Source organism: Sinocyclocheilus rhinocerous, unplaced genomic scaffold (genome assembly GCF_001515625.1).
Source record: "Sinocyclocheilus rhinocerous isolate Xijiao unplaced genomic scaffold, SAMN03320098_v1.1 scaffold1708, whole genome shotgun sequence".
In the NCBI taxonomy this organism is placed as follows: Eukaryota; Metazoa; Chordata; class Actinopteri; order Cypriniformes; family Cyprinidae; genus Sinocyclocheilus; species Sinocyclocheilus rhinocerous.
In genome coordinates this window covers 1232768-1251195 of record NW_015648635.1, presented here as the reverse complement: position 1 = coordinate 1251195, position 18428 = coordinate 1232768, and the positions used below count along the sequence as shown (strand labels likewise).

Sequence of the window (18428 nt, the reverse complement as noted above, 5' to 3'; positions counted from 1 at the left end):
CGTTACGTATGTGACCATAAGCACCGAGGTCTTTATAAAAACCGCACGTTTCTCTCAAGTTGTCTTGTAATTTCACACAACACCATGAGGAGAGCTGATTTATTTCTACTGCTGACGGGTATCTTGGCCAATGGACAAGGTGGGAAACTTTATGAAAAACGGTTTGTTTTTACGAATTGATGGAATTGCTTGTTAAATTGTTAAGTGTTCAGTCCGAATAAAATCCCACAGAGTTGCACTGGGAAAACGGTTATGACCAGTCTCTAGAGTTTAAGTGCCCTGCAGGACAGTCGATATCCTACATAAAGATGTGAGTAAAATTTCAAAGAATATTGGAGTCAATATTCAATTTTAAAAGAAACTTAAATATACATTCAAAAATACTATAGTAATGAAATGGAACATATATTCAGAACATCAAGTTGATAATTCAATTGCTTCTTACTGTTTCCTCGCATAATGAATAAACCAAGCAAACACGATAACCATCATGAGGACCGGATGTGGGAGTTCGGCTGTAAGAACACCTTTGACTCTGGTTCAGACTGTTTCTTGTCACCTTACGTCAATGATTCTGACCAAACGTTCACCTACGAGTGTCCACCGCACCACATCATCACAGGAATGAGCAGCAACAAGCATGAGGACAGCCGGTGAGCTCTGATTCTGGACTGATTTTGAGTTCACCTGAGCTGAAGTCAATACCAAAATTTTTTTTTTTTTCACACAGCTGGCAGTTTTACTGCTGTAGAAGTAACGGCCAGTGTACTGCTAACTGTGAGTGGACTACCGATGTGAACTGGTTTGATGAGTTCTTCCACTGGACCGTACCAAACCAAAACTACCTGGTGGGTGCTGAAAGCTACCATGAAAATAAACACGAGTAAGTACAGCTCCCCAAATGATTTAAACATGAATTCTGTCTAATGTTATGTAAACGGATATTAAACAGGGATAATGGTGATTTTTTTTTTATTGGGTATATAAACCTCGCAAGCTTCATATGACTCTGAAGGGGTTTGTTTTGAGAGAATGATCAGCTGCCTGCTTATTACAGGGCTGCTTTCCAAATAAATATATGGTTATGGTCAATTATACAGTAATATTTGACTACAGAATGCTATAAATGACTAAGAATTAAGTATTACAGAGAGCTGCATAATAAAGATTATTTCAAAATACAAGCAGCAAATTTGTATTTTTTCACAATTTTCTATACTTATCTTTAACCTTGTCAATTTGAATATTGATAATGGTTTTTAATAAACCGTGTAAGCAAATGTGAAATTGCATATTTTAGTACTAATATGATGTCTGTTTTAATGTTTTCAGAAACCGGCGCTGGAAGTACAAGTATTGCAGTAAAGTACAATGCTGAGACTCTGGAAAATTCCCTCAAATGCAAATGGTCTCGAATCTGAAATAAACGCAAGATGAAAATGTAATGTCGTTATTTTTGGCTCAAGAATTTTGGATAAAAATTCGGTAGGTCTGAGACTGTTAATGTATATGCGAGTGTTATGAAGTATATTGAAGCCATTAGTGGGGGAAAAAAAAAAAATCAGTACTTTTGCAATGGACCTTTTTCACATTTCTGGGTTTCTCCGCAGCAGAAGTCATAGTTGGGTAAACTTCTAGAGCAGTGAATGGGAGACTACCACAAATATATATTTTTGCATTCCCATTTGCTCAAGTAGCAAAAGAAAAACTCCATGATAGTGTTTTCAAAAAAAGGAAAAGAATAGAGAGAGACTGATAACGGCAGTCAGCAGAGAGAACGATGTCAAATTTACTCACTCCAATAGACGCTGTTAGAAACACCCTCGCATTAGTTTTTTTTTTTTAAAAAAATCAGTACTTTTGCAATGGACCTTTTTCACATTTCTGGGTTTCTCCGCAGCAGAAGTCATAGTTGGGTAAACTTCTAGAGCAGTGAATGGGAGACTACCACAAATATATATTTTTGCATTCCCATTTGCTCAAGTAGCAAAAGAAAAACTCCATGATAGTGTTTTCAAAAAAAGGAAAAGAATAGAGAGAGACTGATAACGGCAGTCAGCAGAGAGAACGATGTCAAATTTACTCACTCCAATAGACGCTGTGTTAGAAACACCCTCGCATTAGAATTATCTTTTTTTTTTTTTTTTTTTTTTTTGTAATTTGATGTAATGGAAAAATGTAAATAAAATCAAATTACAAGTTATATTTTCAGCAAAATAATCATAGTGAAAAGTTGAATAAATGTACATTACCAGAGCAGTTCAACCCAAATATTCAGATGTGTGCAGTGCATTTTATGGAGGACTCTTTCCTGGGAGATTAGACTACAATGCCGGCTATTCTGACTCACAGACTGTAAGTACGTTTTTCATATTTAAAGGATTTGCCACTGATGATTCAAATGTGAGTTTTGAGCAGTGTAGAGTAGCGCTTGTTGTTTGTCATTTCTCCGATCACAAATGCAGACATGGTTTTATGTTTACACGGCTGCATCGCGTAAAAAGACCATATAAATCATAATCTGTAATTATGTTCCCACTGGATGCAACAAATGCCTTGTTTATAATGGGTTTTAATGTTTTTGTCTCTTTGCTCCGGGCTTTTCAGACCAATGAGCTTTGTTAAAATCTATGCGTTTCAGAAAGGCGGGGCATAGAGGAGAAACAATAATGTACAGTATGTGGAAAATGTTTTTTTTTTTAACCTTAAACCGCATAAACACATTTCATTACACCAAATACACCAAATAATGTTATTTTTAGCAACGTCATATGACCCCTTTAAAACAAATATTTGGTGCCTTACCTATGGAGTCCATACGCTTGTTAAGAGCATTCTGTTCCACAGTTCCTGGAAGCAAACAAAAAGCACAACTCATAAAACAATTCTGAAACATTGTGCAGAACGCAAGTGTTTACATATCCTGGAGTTATGATTGACATCATTAGATTGGCATTTAGGATCCCAATTAATTTCTGCAGTTCAAATAATCTGTTAACATCACATTAAAACAAATATTTGTTTTTCAAATCCTTACCCAGCTTTGGAGTCCTTATACTTGTTTAGAGTAACGCTTGTACCGCCAGTCCAAGATGTACAGGTGTGCGCGAGTCACGATAACAAACGCGTCCATCACATCACGTGATGCGTATACCGGCTGGGAGACGCAGTAGGTAGACACATCACGCGATGCAGCCAGTGCAGTAATTCGTGCATAATTCGTGAAAAATGTATAACAACGACAACATTAACATTATTGTTATTATATAAATATTTTAAATAATAATTTAATATTATTGTTGTTGTTACACTTTGTGCTTTTAAAGTACGAATTATGAATTAGGAATGTATTATTAATACTATTAACTAAAAAAATGGACAATATTTACAAAATGACTCAAAATAACCAATAAACAACAACTGTTGCAATAAAGGAAATGTTTTCCACAATCTTGTACAAAGTAGTAGGCTTTGACGTTACAACTGCATATATATATATATATAAACTAACTACATTTCACTCATAAGCTCATGCACATATTTTTTATAAAATTAGTTACACAACTAGCACATGTTTTCGATTTGAAATATAAAACCCTGACAAAATGTAAAATGGTAAACGTTTTAATTGTGAATTTTATATAAACGCATAAGACTATAAAATCATCTGCAAAGTAAATGTACATTTAAAAACAACATTTCACAATGGAGTCAGAACAGCTAATTTCTAACAGATTATTCAACCTACGACCACAAAGTGGCAGTACAGACCAAGTTTGCACTCAAACAAAGCAAGTCACATTATATACTTGTGACCTAACTACTAAAACACTCCACAATGTTCTGGAATCATTTTATCAGATGCATTGTTGCAATTTGCATGCCCTCCTTGCCCTCTTCTTGGCTTTACTTTCTCATTCCTTCTCTCTCTGCTCCCTGCTTTGAGTCTTTTCAACTGACCTTGGCTGGAACTTAATATTTAGCTTGTAGGTCACATGGGTTGAGGAAACAAACGAACAAGTCCACTGTGTTATTGTGTCTAGTTGAGGAAGCAGGTTGCAGAATTGCTGCAGATGGTCTTGGTGATGTATGTCTAGCAGGTGGAACGTGGGATAGATGGGGCCGGTTCATGGCCATTGTGTATCCGGCTGAAAAAAAGCTGATTTCCAGACACACACACACACACACAGACATATTCTCTAAGACTAAACATTTGTTAGTCTGACTGGACGCATTATGAACAGGAGCATGCCATCAGCTTTATTACATTATTCTTTTACATATTATCGTCCTATATTACAAATGTCTCCCAAATGAGGCAATTCTGGCCTTTTGTGGCAAAATTTGTAGATTTAATCACTCTTTTGTATCTACGGAGTCATTTTGTGCTAAATTAAATTCTGCTCTTTCCGTTTGGTTCCCATGCCTCTGCTTGTCTTTCACATGTCTCAAGATATCGAGCTAAAAGTGAAACATCTCTCATTGTCAAGGTCTCACGGGGGATCGGGGGAGGTGTTAGACAGAGAAAGAGGGGAGAAACAGAAAAATTAAGAGAAGAATAAAGGAATAGATGCCAGGGAGGGAGTGTGGAAGGAGAGAGCGATAGAGAAAGAGGGAGAGTGTGTCCCTGCCAGAACTCACGTAGACCCACAGCTGCAGAGCCTTTCTGATCCCAGTACCTCCCTTCGCCCCTCCGTCACACTCCCGGCGTTCAAAATGAGTGTGTGTGAGAGAGAAAGTGGCCTTTTATTTGTAGGCAAAGCTGTTTAAATTACTTGATTGTCTGGGTGGAACCACACTAACTTTGCAACCAACATATGCAAGTGTGTGTGGCTGACATCTGCTGCTTTTTATAGTAGAGTTAATATACACACCAGCTGAGAACAGACATCTATGACACACATAGATGATCTAAAATCTAATTTAGCAGCAGCTGAAGCTTTTGATATTTGCAAGCATCCACTGACTCAATGAGAAGGCTATTTTTAGCTTGCATGGGTCGTAATTTCAAGGTTCTTAAGGAGAGCCGTCTAACATCATGCTGGCAGCCAGTGATGCCAGCTGGCTGTCTGGGAGCCGGTGATTCTGACATTGATAGGCTCCTACAACAGTGGGGCATCTGATTACACATTGTCTCAAAAGATCATCAGTCTCTGTGAGAAGAGATGATTCATTCAGACACCTGTAATTGACTGTACAAGTCATGAATCTGAAACTTTCATTCTTTAAAACAGGTGTTTCAGGGTTTCTTTAAGAAATGAATGACTGAATCAGAATCAGAATAATTGCAATTCTTCATATAGCTTCTAAATAAAAAAATAATAAAGAATATAGAATATATATTGTGTAATATTATTACAATCCCATTACAATCCCAAATATTAAATATATTTTAAAATGTAATTCCTTTCATCATTCCTTTCAGCATCAGCATTTACTCCAGTCTTTTAACAATATTTAAAAATATTACAGTTTTTATTGTATTTAAAAAAAAAAAAATCAAATATGCAGCCTAAGAGCTACAAAAAAAATCTTAATTATTAACTTTTGACCGGTAGTGTATATTCCAAATATATTTATAAATGTAATAAAATATTTTTAAAGTCACGTAACACTTATTAAATTAACAAATGATCCTAAGTATTGTACTTTGATTTGAGATATAATATGCAGCCTTAATCCTTAACCACTGTTTACCACATCCAGTGTTTAATAAACCTGATATGAGGGAACATGTCATTGAATTTTAAGGATTTAATTATCACCTGCGTACAGAAACTGTGAGAAACGCTGCTTACAGTAAGCCACACACCTTCAGTATTACATCTCTCAGACAGAAGATTTTCTGAATGAATCTGCAGGCTGTGTTGACCCAGCTTTGCTGTGTTTCTTGCTGCAGCTGGTTCCCGTAGCGACTGCAGACATGGCAAGCTGCACGTTGCCACAGCGCTCAGCTCAGCCAGCCAGCCACTGAGGCAGAGAGCCAGACAGTCAGCTGACTAGAGCGAGAGAGAGAGAGAGAGCGAGAGAGAGTTAGTCTATGAAAGGATATGGCTGAGAGTTGTAAAGCGGCTGAGTGAGAAAGAGAGAGAGAGTGAACGAAGGACTTTGTAAGGACGTGTTATGTAGTCTGAGGCCAAAAAGAAGAATTGGAGTTGAATTGAAAGAAAGAAACTGAGAAGGGGACTTTGAAAGGGTGTGGAAAAAGAGAGAGTCAGATTTCATGCAATGTCAAAATGACAGTATTTTTGTCCAACATTAGCAGATCCAGTGCGACCATAATGACTGTACTGGAGTGAAAAATTTAAGGGGGTCTGAATACTTTCCGTACCCACTGTATATTACAGTACAGTCGTATATATATATGCATATATAAATTTAACCACTGAGGACACTGTTGAAAAGCAAAAGAAATTCACATAAACTTAAATCTTACCTAACGTAACCTAAAATCTTGAGTTCATGGTCACATTATGCATCAAATATCCTTATCTATATCTATAAGTGTGCTGATTCATACTTTTTTTACAGTTTCAGCACAGCTGACATTCAAATAGGAAGGTGGGAAATGCTTTCCATATTTCTATGCTGAATTTATTGGATTCAAAGACAGTAAAATGTGTCATGGTCAATGAGTACCAGAAACGGTTTGGTTACCAACATTCTTCAAACTATCTTCTTTTATGCTCAGCATCAGAAAGAAATTCATACATGTTTGAAACAGTTTGTGGCAATGTTTTTCCCTTAAAATGAAGCTGGTTAAAAGGCCTTCTTACCCGTTCCACCCAGAATACACTTCCTATACCCACCAACTCTGAAATATTCTGTCTGAATCCCTTGGAAATCCTTGGAGATACAAGACTCTGAGAAAGATTCTTCACAATAGCGGCAGAAGCCACCACAATACCAGAAAACCCACATCTGTAACTCAAATATACAAATACCGTTATATGTATGCAGTCGGAGTGTATGTGTGTGTGACTCAAGCGTTTGATTAATAGCTGCTGTCAGATTGTAAGTCATCACAGTTGCACTATATTAAGGCTAATAACAGTGAACAATGTGCATCTACCACTCCTCGCTTAGACTTCAGAAGCTTTAGAAATAGGAAACACAACCTTCTTTGCCTTCTGCAAACGTGCGTATGTCAACACCCAGCTGTCAACACCGGGATGACAGCTTTTGGCTTGTTTGCTTGTTTAATATAAATGTTTATGTTGGAAAATTGGAGAATCTGCTCAGGATCTCCTTGTGCCAGGAAAACCTGCCGGAGAAGGGAGTGGTTGAAGGCATTAATCTTATAAATGTTTATACTCAACTCTTTCAGGCCCTGTCTTGCAAAAACCTACTGTAAATATGAATTATTTGCCCATTGTTGGCTATCATGGCCATGTGAGAAAGAGGGAGAGAAATTTTTTCTGATGCTAAGCCAGAATAGTCCAGGAGTTGATGTGATGTGTTGATGCATTTCTCCTATAAATCGGAGATTTCAATGCCGCTCAAACAGCCAGTGATCATTTTTATCCTCTGTAATATGTGAACTGTAAAGGTGAAAGGATGTTCTATAAAGGCCAGTATCTGCTGACTGGTCTGGCTGCTCTTTAAATAGCCCACTGTCCACTATGTCCTGCTCACCATGGGCACAATTTTGTCTTTTTAAAACCTCGACACAACACTCACTGTCCCTGTGAACTCACCAGATGACACACACCTGTCAAACTCAAGCACACGATCTACAACAGAGGAATTCTGCAGTCTAATCGGTCAGGGACATGCAGGTCAAGGTTGCAGAGAGTGACAGCGAGTGACTCTTCACGTCTGTTTCTGAATGTGTAAACCTGTCAGGTTTTGCAAGTTCTAAAAGTTGTAACTTTCCCAAGGCCATTTTTACGTCATTTCTAGTATGTGTTTCTGTTATTGTAAACTTGTAACTAACACTGAAAGTGTTTAAAAAAATGGTTAAGTTTAAATAAACCTGAAATAAAATAAACTAAACTAAACAAAAATTAGAAATGGTACCTCGGCAACTAAATGAAATATGTTAGATTGTTAATTATGTTTTAAATATGTGTTTCTCCACCAAGGTTATTATTATCTTGAAACTATAAAAAAAAAAGTTAATTTAAATTAAGCTGAAATAAAATAAAATAGAAATATTAGATGAAAACTCAAACTAAACAAAAATTAGAAATGCTACCTTGGCAACTAACTGAAATATTTTTAAGTTGAAACACTTGAATGACTAACTGGAAATAAATAAAAACTAAAATGTAACTAAAATTAAAACTGTAAAGAAAATTATAGAATACTGTATATAATATTTAAATTAATATTAAAAACTAATAATAACATTTAAAAAATTACAAAAAAAATTAATTAAAAAGAAAATTTATAAAAATATAAAAAATAAAAGCTCATTCTAAAAATTACTAAAAAATTTAAATTGGTAAAAATAAATAATAATAATAATAATAATAATAACACTGTTTTCTATACACAGGCTGTGTTTGCATTTGTCATTCACAATATTTCTAAACACCTATTCCAAACACACTAAAGCCGAGAAAGTTCTGGAAGCTCTTCTCTCCAACATGAATGCATGTCATGTAAAGGACAGTTCAACGAAAATGAGAATTATGTCATCATTTACTCACCCATGTGTTGTTCCAAAGCAATGAAAAGTGAATTTCTGAAGAATATCCTTGCCACATTGTCCAAATGTACATTAAATGTATGCATTTGGCAGACATTCAAGCTGCACATTTGAATCAGTATGTTTCTGCGGGAATCAGACCCATGATGTTAGCCAGCGATGTGCTCTCCAGTTTAGGAGCTTCTAGTTACAACTTCCTGTAATGAAAGTACAGTGAAAGTGAATGATGACCAAGGCAGTCAAACTCCGAAATGACAGAAAAGCACCATAAAAGTATCATAAAAAGAGAAACATTCATGCTTCTCTTTTCTATACTATGAAAGTGAAAGAGGTGCTGTTGAGCTCCAGAAAAGCACTATAAAAGTATGAGTTCTATGCTATATTTCAAGTCCTTTATGTTGTATTTTTAGCTTTATGTGAGGAACAGACCAAAATCTAAAGTATTACTGACTGAAACTTTTGCCGCTCAATGTTCAAATCTCATTTGCATTCATGTGCATTCCATAAAACTTTTCGACAGCCTCATTCACATTCATTGTATGTAAAACAGCAGTGTGAATTACATTTTGTGTTCCAAAAAAAAAAAAAGGAACAGATTTGGAACCACATGAGTACATGATGACAAAATTTCATTTTTGGGGAAACTGTCTCTTTAAAGCCCACTTTCTGTTGAATTTATCACTGTTGTGACTTTTGTTCCAGAGAGCTTCTGGTGGAGGTAAGTAAACACACGCGTGCTGTTTCCTACATGCATATTCAATCTGCATATTATATATGCATAACTCTAAAAGTGGATGTGTACATTGGAGAAAGAGAGAGACTGCTTTTTTAGCTTAAATTTCTCTACATTTTTTAAAGGCTCACATGCCGAGCCTTCAGGTTGTTGATAGTTGATAGTAAATTCTGTGCTTAAAAAATCTTTGACGTTTCTCACTGACCCATTTTCATGTCCCTACTTGAATAAGCAAGGTGACTTTGAGCCAAACATTGTTTAGATTGGTACTCAGTGCAGGTCCAGAATCACAGGAGATCGAACAGACCCTCCATGTCAACCTTCAGCCTCTGAGGGACAACAGCAGTGGGAAAACACACTAAATATTAACCAGCGAGAGAAAGAGTTGTTACATAAGAATGTGTATGTCACTGAGCTAGACAGGGGTTAATGTATTACCTATTTCGCTTCACTTCGCTCTTCTCCTCTATTGAACATCCAGACTGTCCATCTGGTTTCTGTCAGGGAGAGCGAGGCGATCGGCCGTCTCATTCCACATGAACTGTCCCGAGAGTTAGTGTGACAAAGTCGGATTTAACAGCTAATATATTTTTGGAATGGTAAATAACTTCCAGTTGGAGTTTAGTGTAAATTTCCAACGTGTGCAATCCATGTAATTCTGCTGACGGTGTGTCCTGTGAGTGTGTCCCAGCATCCTTCCTGCTTTATAGAGGACATCTGCACAGGGGACAATTTGTCTGACTGGCCTGGCTGATGCACCTGGGACCACACAGCCTCAGGAATTAATAACTTTCTGTGCAAAAAGCACTTTTGAGCTCATGTTTTTGTCAAAGTTGGGGGTGTTTAGAGGTTTAATACAACCTCAGGTCTATCTATAGCATGTGAGCTGTCAGTTACCGCAAAAAAAAAATCCTTTTGAATCTTCCTGTCAGTTTGTAAAAATCAGTTTATAGTAATGCATTTATAATGGAAGTCTATGGAGCATGAAATTTCACTAGGAGAAATGTTCAAATATACACTGTTGTGAAGGTACAGCCAAACTAAACATTATGCGTTAACTTGAGACTAGTGTGATAAAATTGTTTACTAACCTACTAACCTTAATCAATCATAAAGTTAGTCCTATATTCAGTTTTTAAACCCCTGTCACGACCATTTAAACCCATTAAACCTGGTAAATGTCACATGATACGTGCAGTGGCTTTTTACCTAAAGAAAAATCCATTGTTCAAAAGTTTGAGGTCAGTAAGATTTTTTTCAAAAGTGACAGAAAAACATTTATAATGCTACAAAAATTCAAATTTCCCATAATTTTGACTTTATATGCATCAAAAGATCTTGAAAAGATCTTAAAGTATCACATTTTTTACAAAAATATGAAGCAGCACAACTGTTTTCAACGTTAATATTAATGAGAAATGTTTCTTGAGCAGCAAATCAGCATACTCGAATGATTTCTGAAGGATCATGTGACACTGAAGACTGGAGAAATGGCTGCTAAAAAAATTCAGCTTTGCATCACAGGAATAAATGACATTTTCAAATATATTAAAACAGAAAACAGTTATTTTACATTGTAATAATATTTCACAGTATTAAGTTTTTTTTTTTTTACTGTATTTTTGATCAAATAAATGCAGCCTTGGTAAAAGGCGGGCAGAGGAGAAACAATAATGTACAGTATGTGGAAAATAATGTGTTTTAAAAACTTTAAACCGCATAAACACATTTCATTACGCCAAATACACCAAATAATGTTCTTTTTAGCAGCATCATATGACCCCTTTAAGATAGTAACACACGATTCCTAGAAACTTCAGGGGCGCTTCTGTCCATCGTCCTTGCTATGTTTAGGCTCCCATAGGTCATCAACCGTAGGGGGAGGGTTTGTTAAAATGGGACATTCGTTTACGTGACGATCAGAAAGATATGATCATACTTGGATACACTTACCAAACACCCCAACCAATCAGGTGTTGAATGCCATGCTGTCCAATCATTGCCTGTGTATCTGTAGCATAACATTTAGTAGTATTTGCTAAGGCAAACATCACTATTACTATTGCTCAAACTACAAGACGTTTCTGCTTTGGACAGAATTGGTTCTGGCAAGGTTCTTCCCAAGTTATGTACAAACGTTCTTGCAGAAAATTTAACATTCATTCAGAGTTGTCTGAATGTTCAAAATGTTAACACAAAAACGTTATTTATACAAAATATACATTTTGCTGGATGTTCGTCTAACATTTTTTTTAAATGGTACTATTTCAGAATGTTGAGAACATTCAAAAGTAACATTTTCAAAAATGATAAAACGGAATGTTCCCTTAACTTTTGCATAAGCAAGAAAAAAATGTTTATAAAACATTACAAAAACTGGACATTTTGAACGTTCAGAGAATGTTCTGGGGGAAAAAAAGTTTTTAGAACTTAATGGGAACATTACCAAAACATCACAGAAGACAGCCGTGCACCACTGAAAAACTTTGGTGTAGGATTTACTTTGAAAAAATGTTCACTTAGAAATTGCTAGTAAATTTCACAAATAATTACATGGAAATGGCACGTGACACACTGAACTAAAAGTGAAAGACAAATATTTTTTTATCTTTAAAAACGTACTCCAATAATCTTTGTTTTATTTACAACTTTAAAAAAGTTTTTTTTTCTTTTTTAAACAGTGCATTACTACCTAGGATTTCCTTCTGGATGATGGACCAAAATTCCCATAGACTTTTGACATTTGTACTAGTTTTGATTTTAATACAAATTATTAGATCTAAACTGTAGAAATTTCTTAAGTTTATTTTCTTGTTTGCAGGTGGGAAAATGATACAAGCCAGGCTCGAATTTGTGATGCCCACATAAGAGGCATTTAGAAACATTTCTGAGCATGTGCACTAGCCAGCTTTTATTTTCTTATTATAGTTTTATACAACAGCTTTGACATTAATATGTTTGGATAGAAGCCTATAATCACTGTGATTTTGATTAGCTGTAGATTAGCGTAAAAAAAAAAAAAGAGTTCAGTTTTAAGTTATGCAATGTTTGTTCAATTCTGCAATAATGACTATTTAAGCTCAGCTCATTTTCATGATCAAATATCACTGCATGAGCAAATGGGAAACACACTCTTTTAAGTATGTGCACAGTCACAAAAGGTTTCGATATGAAAGTGTTTGGTCTTTGCAGAGCGCTTAATTTGGAGTAACTACAGGTCCTCGTGACACGCTGCTCTGAAATAATTGTTACATGTGGAAAATCTGAGTGCCATAAAACCAATCACATGACCCCTACCTTCATCCATGGCCAAATATTTACTGTGCCAGGCCCTCTGGCCTAAATGGTTTTTCTTTCAGACGTGGGCAATGCGGCATGTTTGAAATCCATTACTGCCATTATGCTGAACACACGGCCTCGACGTGCACGAGTCTAATGACTCAGTGATCTGACTCCATCTGTCTCTCCACCTATTCTCAGATATTGCTGTTTCTAGCACCTGTTAAATTGAAGTCTAAACGAGTCTAGCTTTGGGATGGAGGAGGCAGACATACTTATGCAATGTAACTTGAAGTTTCACTCCAAATAATGGGCCAACTGTGAGCTCTTGAGCAAGTGCTCTGGCAGTCTTGTTGACAGTTATACCAGTATAGCATCTCCGTCATGTGTAAACCTCATGGTGACCAGGGACATCCTGACACATGTGCAGTTTCCCTTCCTAATGTGTCATTGTGTTGCATCTGAGAGTCGGGAAATGGTCTAAAATTCATCTAAATCACATGACATCTCAAAAAATTAAATGTCCATATCGGTTAGGATGAACATACTGTAGATCTATGGTGGGTCGTTGAGTTATTTGGGATTTTTAATGCACCTCATCCAACAACAACACTTTACAAACCTCTACAATGTCAATGTCAATAATGCTCTGTAAAAGCCAAAGCATTACAGTATAATTCTTTATCTATCATGTAGGAAAATATTCAGAGACAGTCTCTTGCTCAAAAGATGATAGATTCTCAGGATCTCTTTGAAATAGTGGAGAATATTTCATCTCTGTGACAGCTACAATTACATATACTTCTATTTAGGGACAGCAAAGGACATTTGTATGCATAGGAAAGCTTTTCCACAGGAAGACTAAGACACACACAACACAAACTCCTTTAAACTAAGCAGGGAAACCGCACTGACTCACTGAGTTTTTCAAAGAAAGCCTTCATTTGGTCTTTTCGTTCTATCTTCTGTCAGTGGGCAACCTGCTGATTTTGGTCACCTTTGGCCTGAAGACTACACACACACACACACACACACCCTCTTTATTACATCATGATGGTAAAAGCCAAAACCAAAGATGGTGCAACACCACAGAGAAACATTTTTGGAGAGAAGTTTAGAGTTTGAATTCTTTCACAACTCAATAACTGAAAAATGACTTTTGGATGGGCTGCATGACACAACCCACCACCGTGACGCAGGGTTTTCTGAATGGTTATTAGAAAGCTGCTGTTCGGTTGCTAGGGTGAAGCTATGTAGTTAGGTGGTTGCTTACTGGTTCATAGACTCCAAAACTGGTGCAAAACTCCAAAAACATAACTATACATACAATTCACCGCAGTTTCCAGCTGAAATAAACACTAGTGGCAGCAGAAAAACTACTTTTATTATTTTTTCACACAAATTATGATTACAGGGTCAGATTATAAATTAACAGATTTATTTTTTGCATGGTTCCTTGCACAGTACTATGTTATAACCTTAAAACACCATAGTGCATGATTTGTAAACTAATACAGTTTGATGTTTGCATCAAATAACCAGCTCCATATACAGTATATGGCTTTTCAAGCATAGTAAACTTGCTTGGTAGTGCACCTGCTACGCTCAGGTTTGAGGCATGATAAAAGAGTTCAAAGGTTTATTAGAAGCAAGCTAAAAGTGCATGGTTGCTTCAGAAAATGCATTTTATCTCAAGTTTGCTTTTGTTAACACTATCGGTTAGGTTTGCGGTACAGTTTAGTGTAGGTGGTACGTTATTTCAGACGCAATAGAACATTGACCTTTTAGCACTATACTCATTGGACATTTAATTTCCAAACTGCCATGATACCCAACATAAAAATCCATTGCCGCAAACACGATTAACAGTTTCAGAGAAAACTGAACAGGCTTATACCGCCATTCACTGGACATTTCTCTTTGAAATTGCTGCAAAACGTGCAAGAAGCAACATATTTTACAAACTCATTTTTCCAATGAGCTTGGGATGCAAAAGAGCCGATTCCCCCCAAAAAGTTTCATTCTTATGGTTAGGGGTTTGTTTAAATCACTAGTTCTATGTCTGAGCAATAGTTAATGTTAAATATTGAAATATTAAATATTTCAGAATGAAAATACTGAATATGAGCGAGAGAGACAAGTGTGTGTGAAGCAGCATATACAATGCTCTAAGTGAGTGTTGGTCTGCGGTTGGGAAAAATGTCAGAGCCATATTTGCCCGAGTAGAACACTCACACTCCACTACAGCATCAACAGATCGCCCACACAAAATCTGCAGGCTGACCAAAGGAAAAAATAAAACAGAATGTAAAAATGAAATTGTGCACAATATCTAATAGTAAATGCACACATAAAGGAAGGTGCATGTGCTGAATTTTATCAGGATGGATGTTGCAAATCTGTGGAAATCTATGGAACTTTCTGTGAGCCCAGTTTCCCTGTGGGCCTGAATAAAAGTGGCATAGTAATGCTTCATCATATAACAAACCTGGATAAGTCATAACTGGGCATATAAAGAGATATGAGGTTTATTCAAGTGCACTTTGTCTTTTTAAATAGCCGATTCAAGTGCTATTTATGTGATATATTCAGTGTCCTTTAGTGAGCCGGGTGCTAAAACAATGCAGAAAGCATGTGCGTGTCATTCTTAGAGAGTCGTCCTGTTTAGAGCACAACTTACAGGAGCACAAGTCATTTCACTTCTCTAATTCACATGCAATGCCAAAGCAAAGTGGCAGATAATGATAGTAAAAAAAAAACATCTTTAAGGATTACATTTTTATTTAAAACTAGTTCAGGCTCCTTTCATCTTCTCAAACATTTTCTGCCAATTTTCATGACCTGAGAGAGGTTGACAGCCCATGACTGACAGCAAAGAATAAATAGTTTCAAGTTATAATAATGTCAATGACATGGCAGACTAGTTATTGTTTGTGCACTGCAAAAAATGATTTACTTCGTTTTTTTGTCTTGTTTTCTATTACAAATATCTACAAAATCTTAAATCAAGATCTTGAAGGAAAATGACTGAAGATATAAAGTATGTTTTCTGAAACACGTATAAAACGTATAGAAAAGCGAATAAAAATACATATCACTGGGGTGAAAGAAATAAACGTGTTCTTTTTTATTTTTTTTCACTGCACTGCAATGATATTCTTAATTAATACTTTTGTCTACAAATATCTAAAAAATCTTAAATCAAGATACATTCTTAAAGGGAAATGACTGAACATATTAAGTATGTTTTCTGAAAATGTATCAATTAAGTGAGTTAATGCTTAAAACAAGAAAATCTATTTGTGGTGTAAGAAAAATAATACTGTACTGTACTGACAGACATTTTTCTTCTTGAGCAATTAATATCTAATAGACCTAAAAGTCATTTTCTTCTTAAGTAAATGTATCTTGCTTTAAGAATGTTTAGATATTTGTGTAATGGAAAACAAGTCAAAAATAGTTTTGTTCATACAGCTAATACTCTTAAAAAAGCTCTTAATATTAGGTTATTACTCCCTAAGTTCACTTGTAGTTGTAGTATGTGTTTTCTGCTGCTGTGTGACTGTAACCTCAGTGACATCTATACACATTCCCTCTCTCTCCTTCCCCCTATTTCTGTCCCTCTCTGTTACTCTTTCACCATCAGAGCATTTCATATGACATATGAGACACACACACACAAAGACACTGTAATGGTCTGCCAGAGGTTATAACTCACCTCTGTGTTGTTCGGCCATCCCACGTCCTCCCAGCCAAACCCCCGGCAGTGGTGGTCAGGCCATCTGGACCCCGGAGGAGGGGGCTGAGACCCATACAGAGACCTCTCATAGCAGGCATGACTGAAGCATCTGCAGGGTCACGTTACAGCCAGGAACTCTCGGCCCCCTGCATAGCCCTGTCATTTTCCATCTCTGAGGCCCATGGTGATGACATCGTCCCTTAGCGCAGCACACAAAAGGGTCACAGGTCCGTAAGGTGAGAGGAGAGGACGCTAATAAAGGGATATTGCAAATGAAAGGGAAAGTTTTTTAGAGAGAGGGTTTCTTTTGTGTTTCCGAGTGACAGCAGGTGCAAGTAACACACTCACTCAAAAAAATAAACATTATTTTGTTGGGTTGTGTTGCTTGCATTGTGATTTCAATTAGGTTACGTTTTAAAAATAGAAACCGAAACAAGAGACAATTAGAAGTTGATTTGTAGAAGATGTTTTTGAAAGAAGTCTATCATGCTCACCAAGACTGCATTTAATCAATCAAAAAATACAGTGAAATAAATGAAATTTTGTGAAATATTACTATTTAAAATAACTGTTTTCCATTGGAATATATTATAAAATGTAATTTATTCCAAAGCTGAAATTTCGCCATCATTACTCCAGTCTTGTGATTTAGTGCTCAGTTATTAATAGTGGTTCTTATTATTATTGTTATATACTGTATAATAGTTGCAAATAAATCTTAATTCGATGCAACCACAATAAAACATTGTGAAAAAATTTCACTTTTGTAGCCTTAAAATATAATGAAAACACATTTTTACTCCAAAATCGGACCAAGCTGAAACTAAATGTTTGGTTTAGGCTTTATAAACCAAAATAGTAAAATAATAATAATAAATTATAAATCTGTTCTGTTCTTGGAAAAGCATTGCACATAATAATACATTGCAAAATGATGCGTATGGCAATACAAAATAAACAGGCTTATCAGCTTTTAAGGAGGACATTATTAACATTATTAATATTAATAATTATTAACATTATTAAAATAATATGGATTTGCTATGTATAAAACAAATTATAGCATAACACAATTATGTTTGCTGGGAAGCGTGTGATAAGAGATAAAAACGGGGGAAAAAATGTTGCATTTTGATTTCAGTTAGGTTATGTCACAGTACAAAGCTTGACGTGAAAGTAATGAAAAGATTTTGGGGGGTTACCTTCATTTTATACAGCCAAGATACAACATTGTGAACATATGACAATAAAAACGTTTCATCTTAAGGTGAAAATGTTACATAATTTTCACAACATAAAACCCATAAGGGTGCCTGCTGGGAAGTGTGTGATAAAGAGCGAGACAGGAACAGTCAGTAAAAGAGTGCCGGTGAAGTGTTGAGGTCAGGTCAGTATATAGGTCACATACTTTGAGCTGATTTATTACACTGTTGCAGTTCCGCTTTGATTCTGTTCATGAAAAGGTGAAGCAAACATCTGTATAGTGGCTACCTTCCTCTCTCTAGAGAGAGTGTGTGTGTGTGTGTGTGTGTGTGTGTGTGATAATACAGATATATTTTAAGGACAAACTGTCTCTCGAAGTTACTTTTGTTAATGCATCCATGCATTTTGATCTATTTTTAATGTGCTACATGATTACAGTAACAAAGCAAAGGCTAATGAGATCAGTGTGCGTTCAGCCTCTCTGTGTGTCTTCCACTTGGAAGAAATCAGATACTCAACGCTCTCGCCGCAGCTGATCGCATACCGCCCCGTTTCGAAGCGTCCAGATACAACCTGAACCCTGGCCGCCCACCAAAAAGGCTTTATAACCTTTATAAACACACATGCACACACGGACGCAGATTAAAGCCTGTCAGTCAGACCTCGAGTCACCGGGACACAAATGTTTGTAGTTGCGGTATGACTCCAGAGACATGCACACAATGCGGCTGACTGGCCGATCTTTCTCGTTGTTTCTAATGCACACACATTGGTCCGTTTCAGTTGAGACATTTGATATTTCAATATGTGCGGTCTATGGT

At 36.3% G+C, this 18428-nt stretch overlaps 1 protein-coding gene across 1 annotated transcript; it reads left to right on the top strand.

Annotated features, from left to right (window-relative positions):
• On the top strand, positions 1 to 1442 carry LOC107710135 (hemagglutinin/amebocyte aggregation factor-like). The gene is made up of 5 exons (XM_016514866.1): positions 1 to 139; positions 232 to 310; positions 474 to 653; positions 731 to 883; positions 1333 to 1442. Exons 1-5 carry the CDS (start codon positions 85 to 87, stop codon positions 1376 to 1378), a joined length of 513 nt encoding a protein of 170 aa, XP_016370352.1. The 5' UTR covers positions 1 to 84; the 3' UTR covers positions 1379 to 1442.
• The last annotated feature ends 16986 nt before the right edge of the window (positions 1443 to 18428 follow it).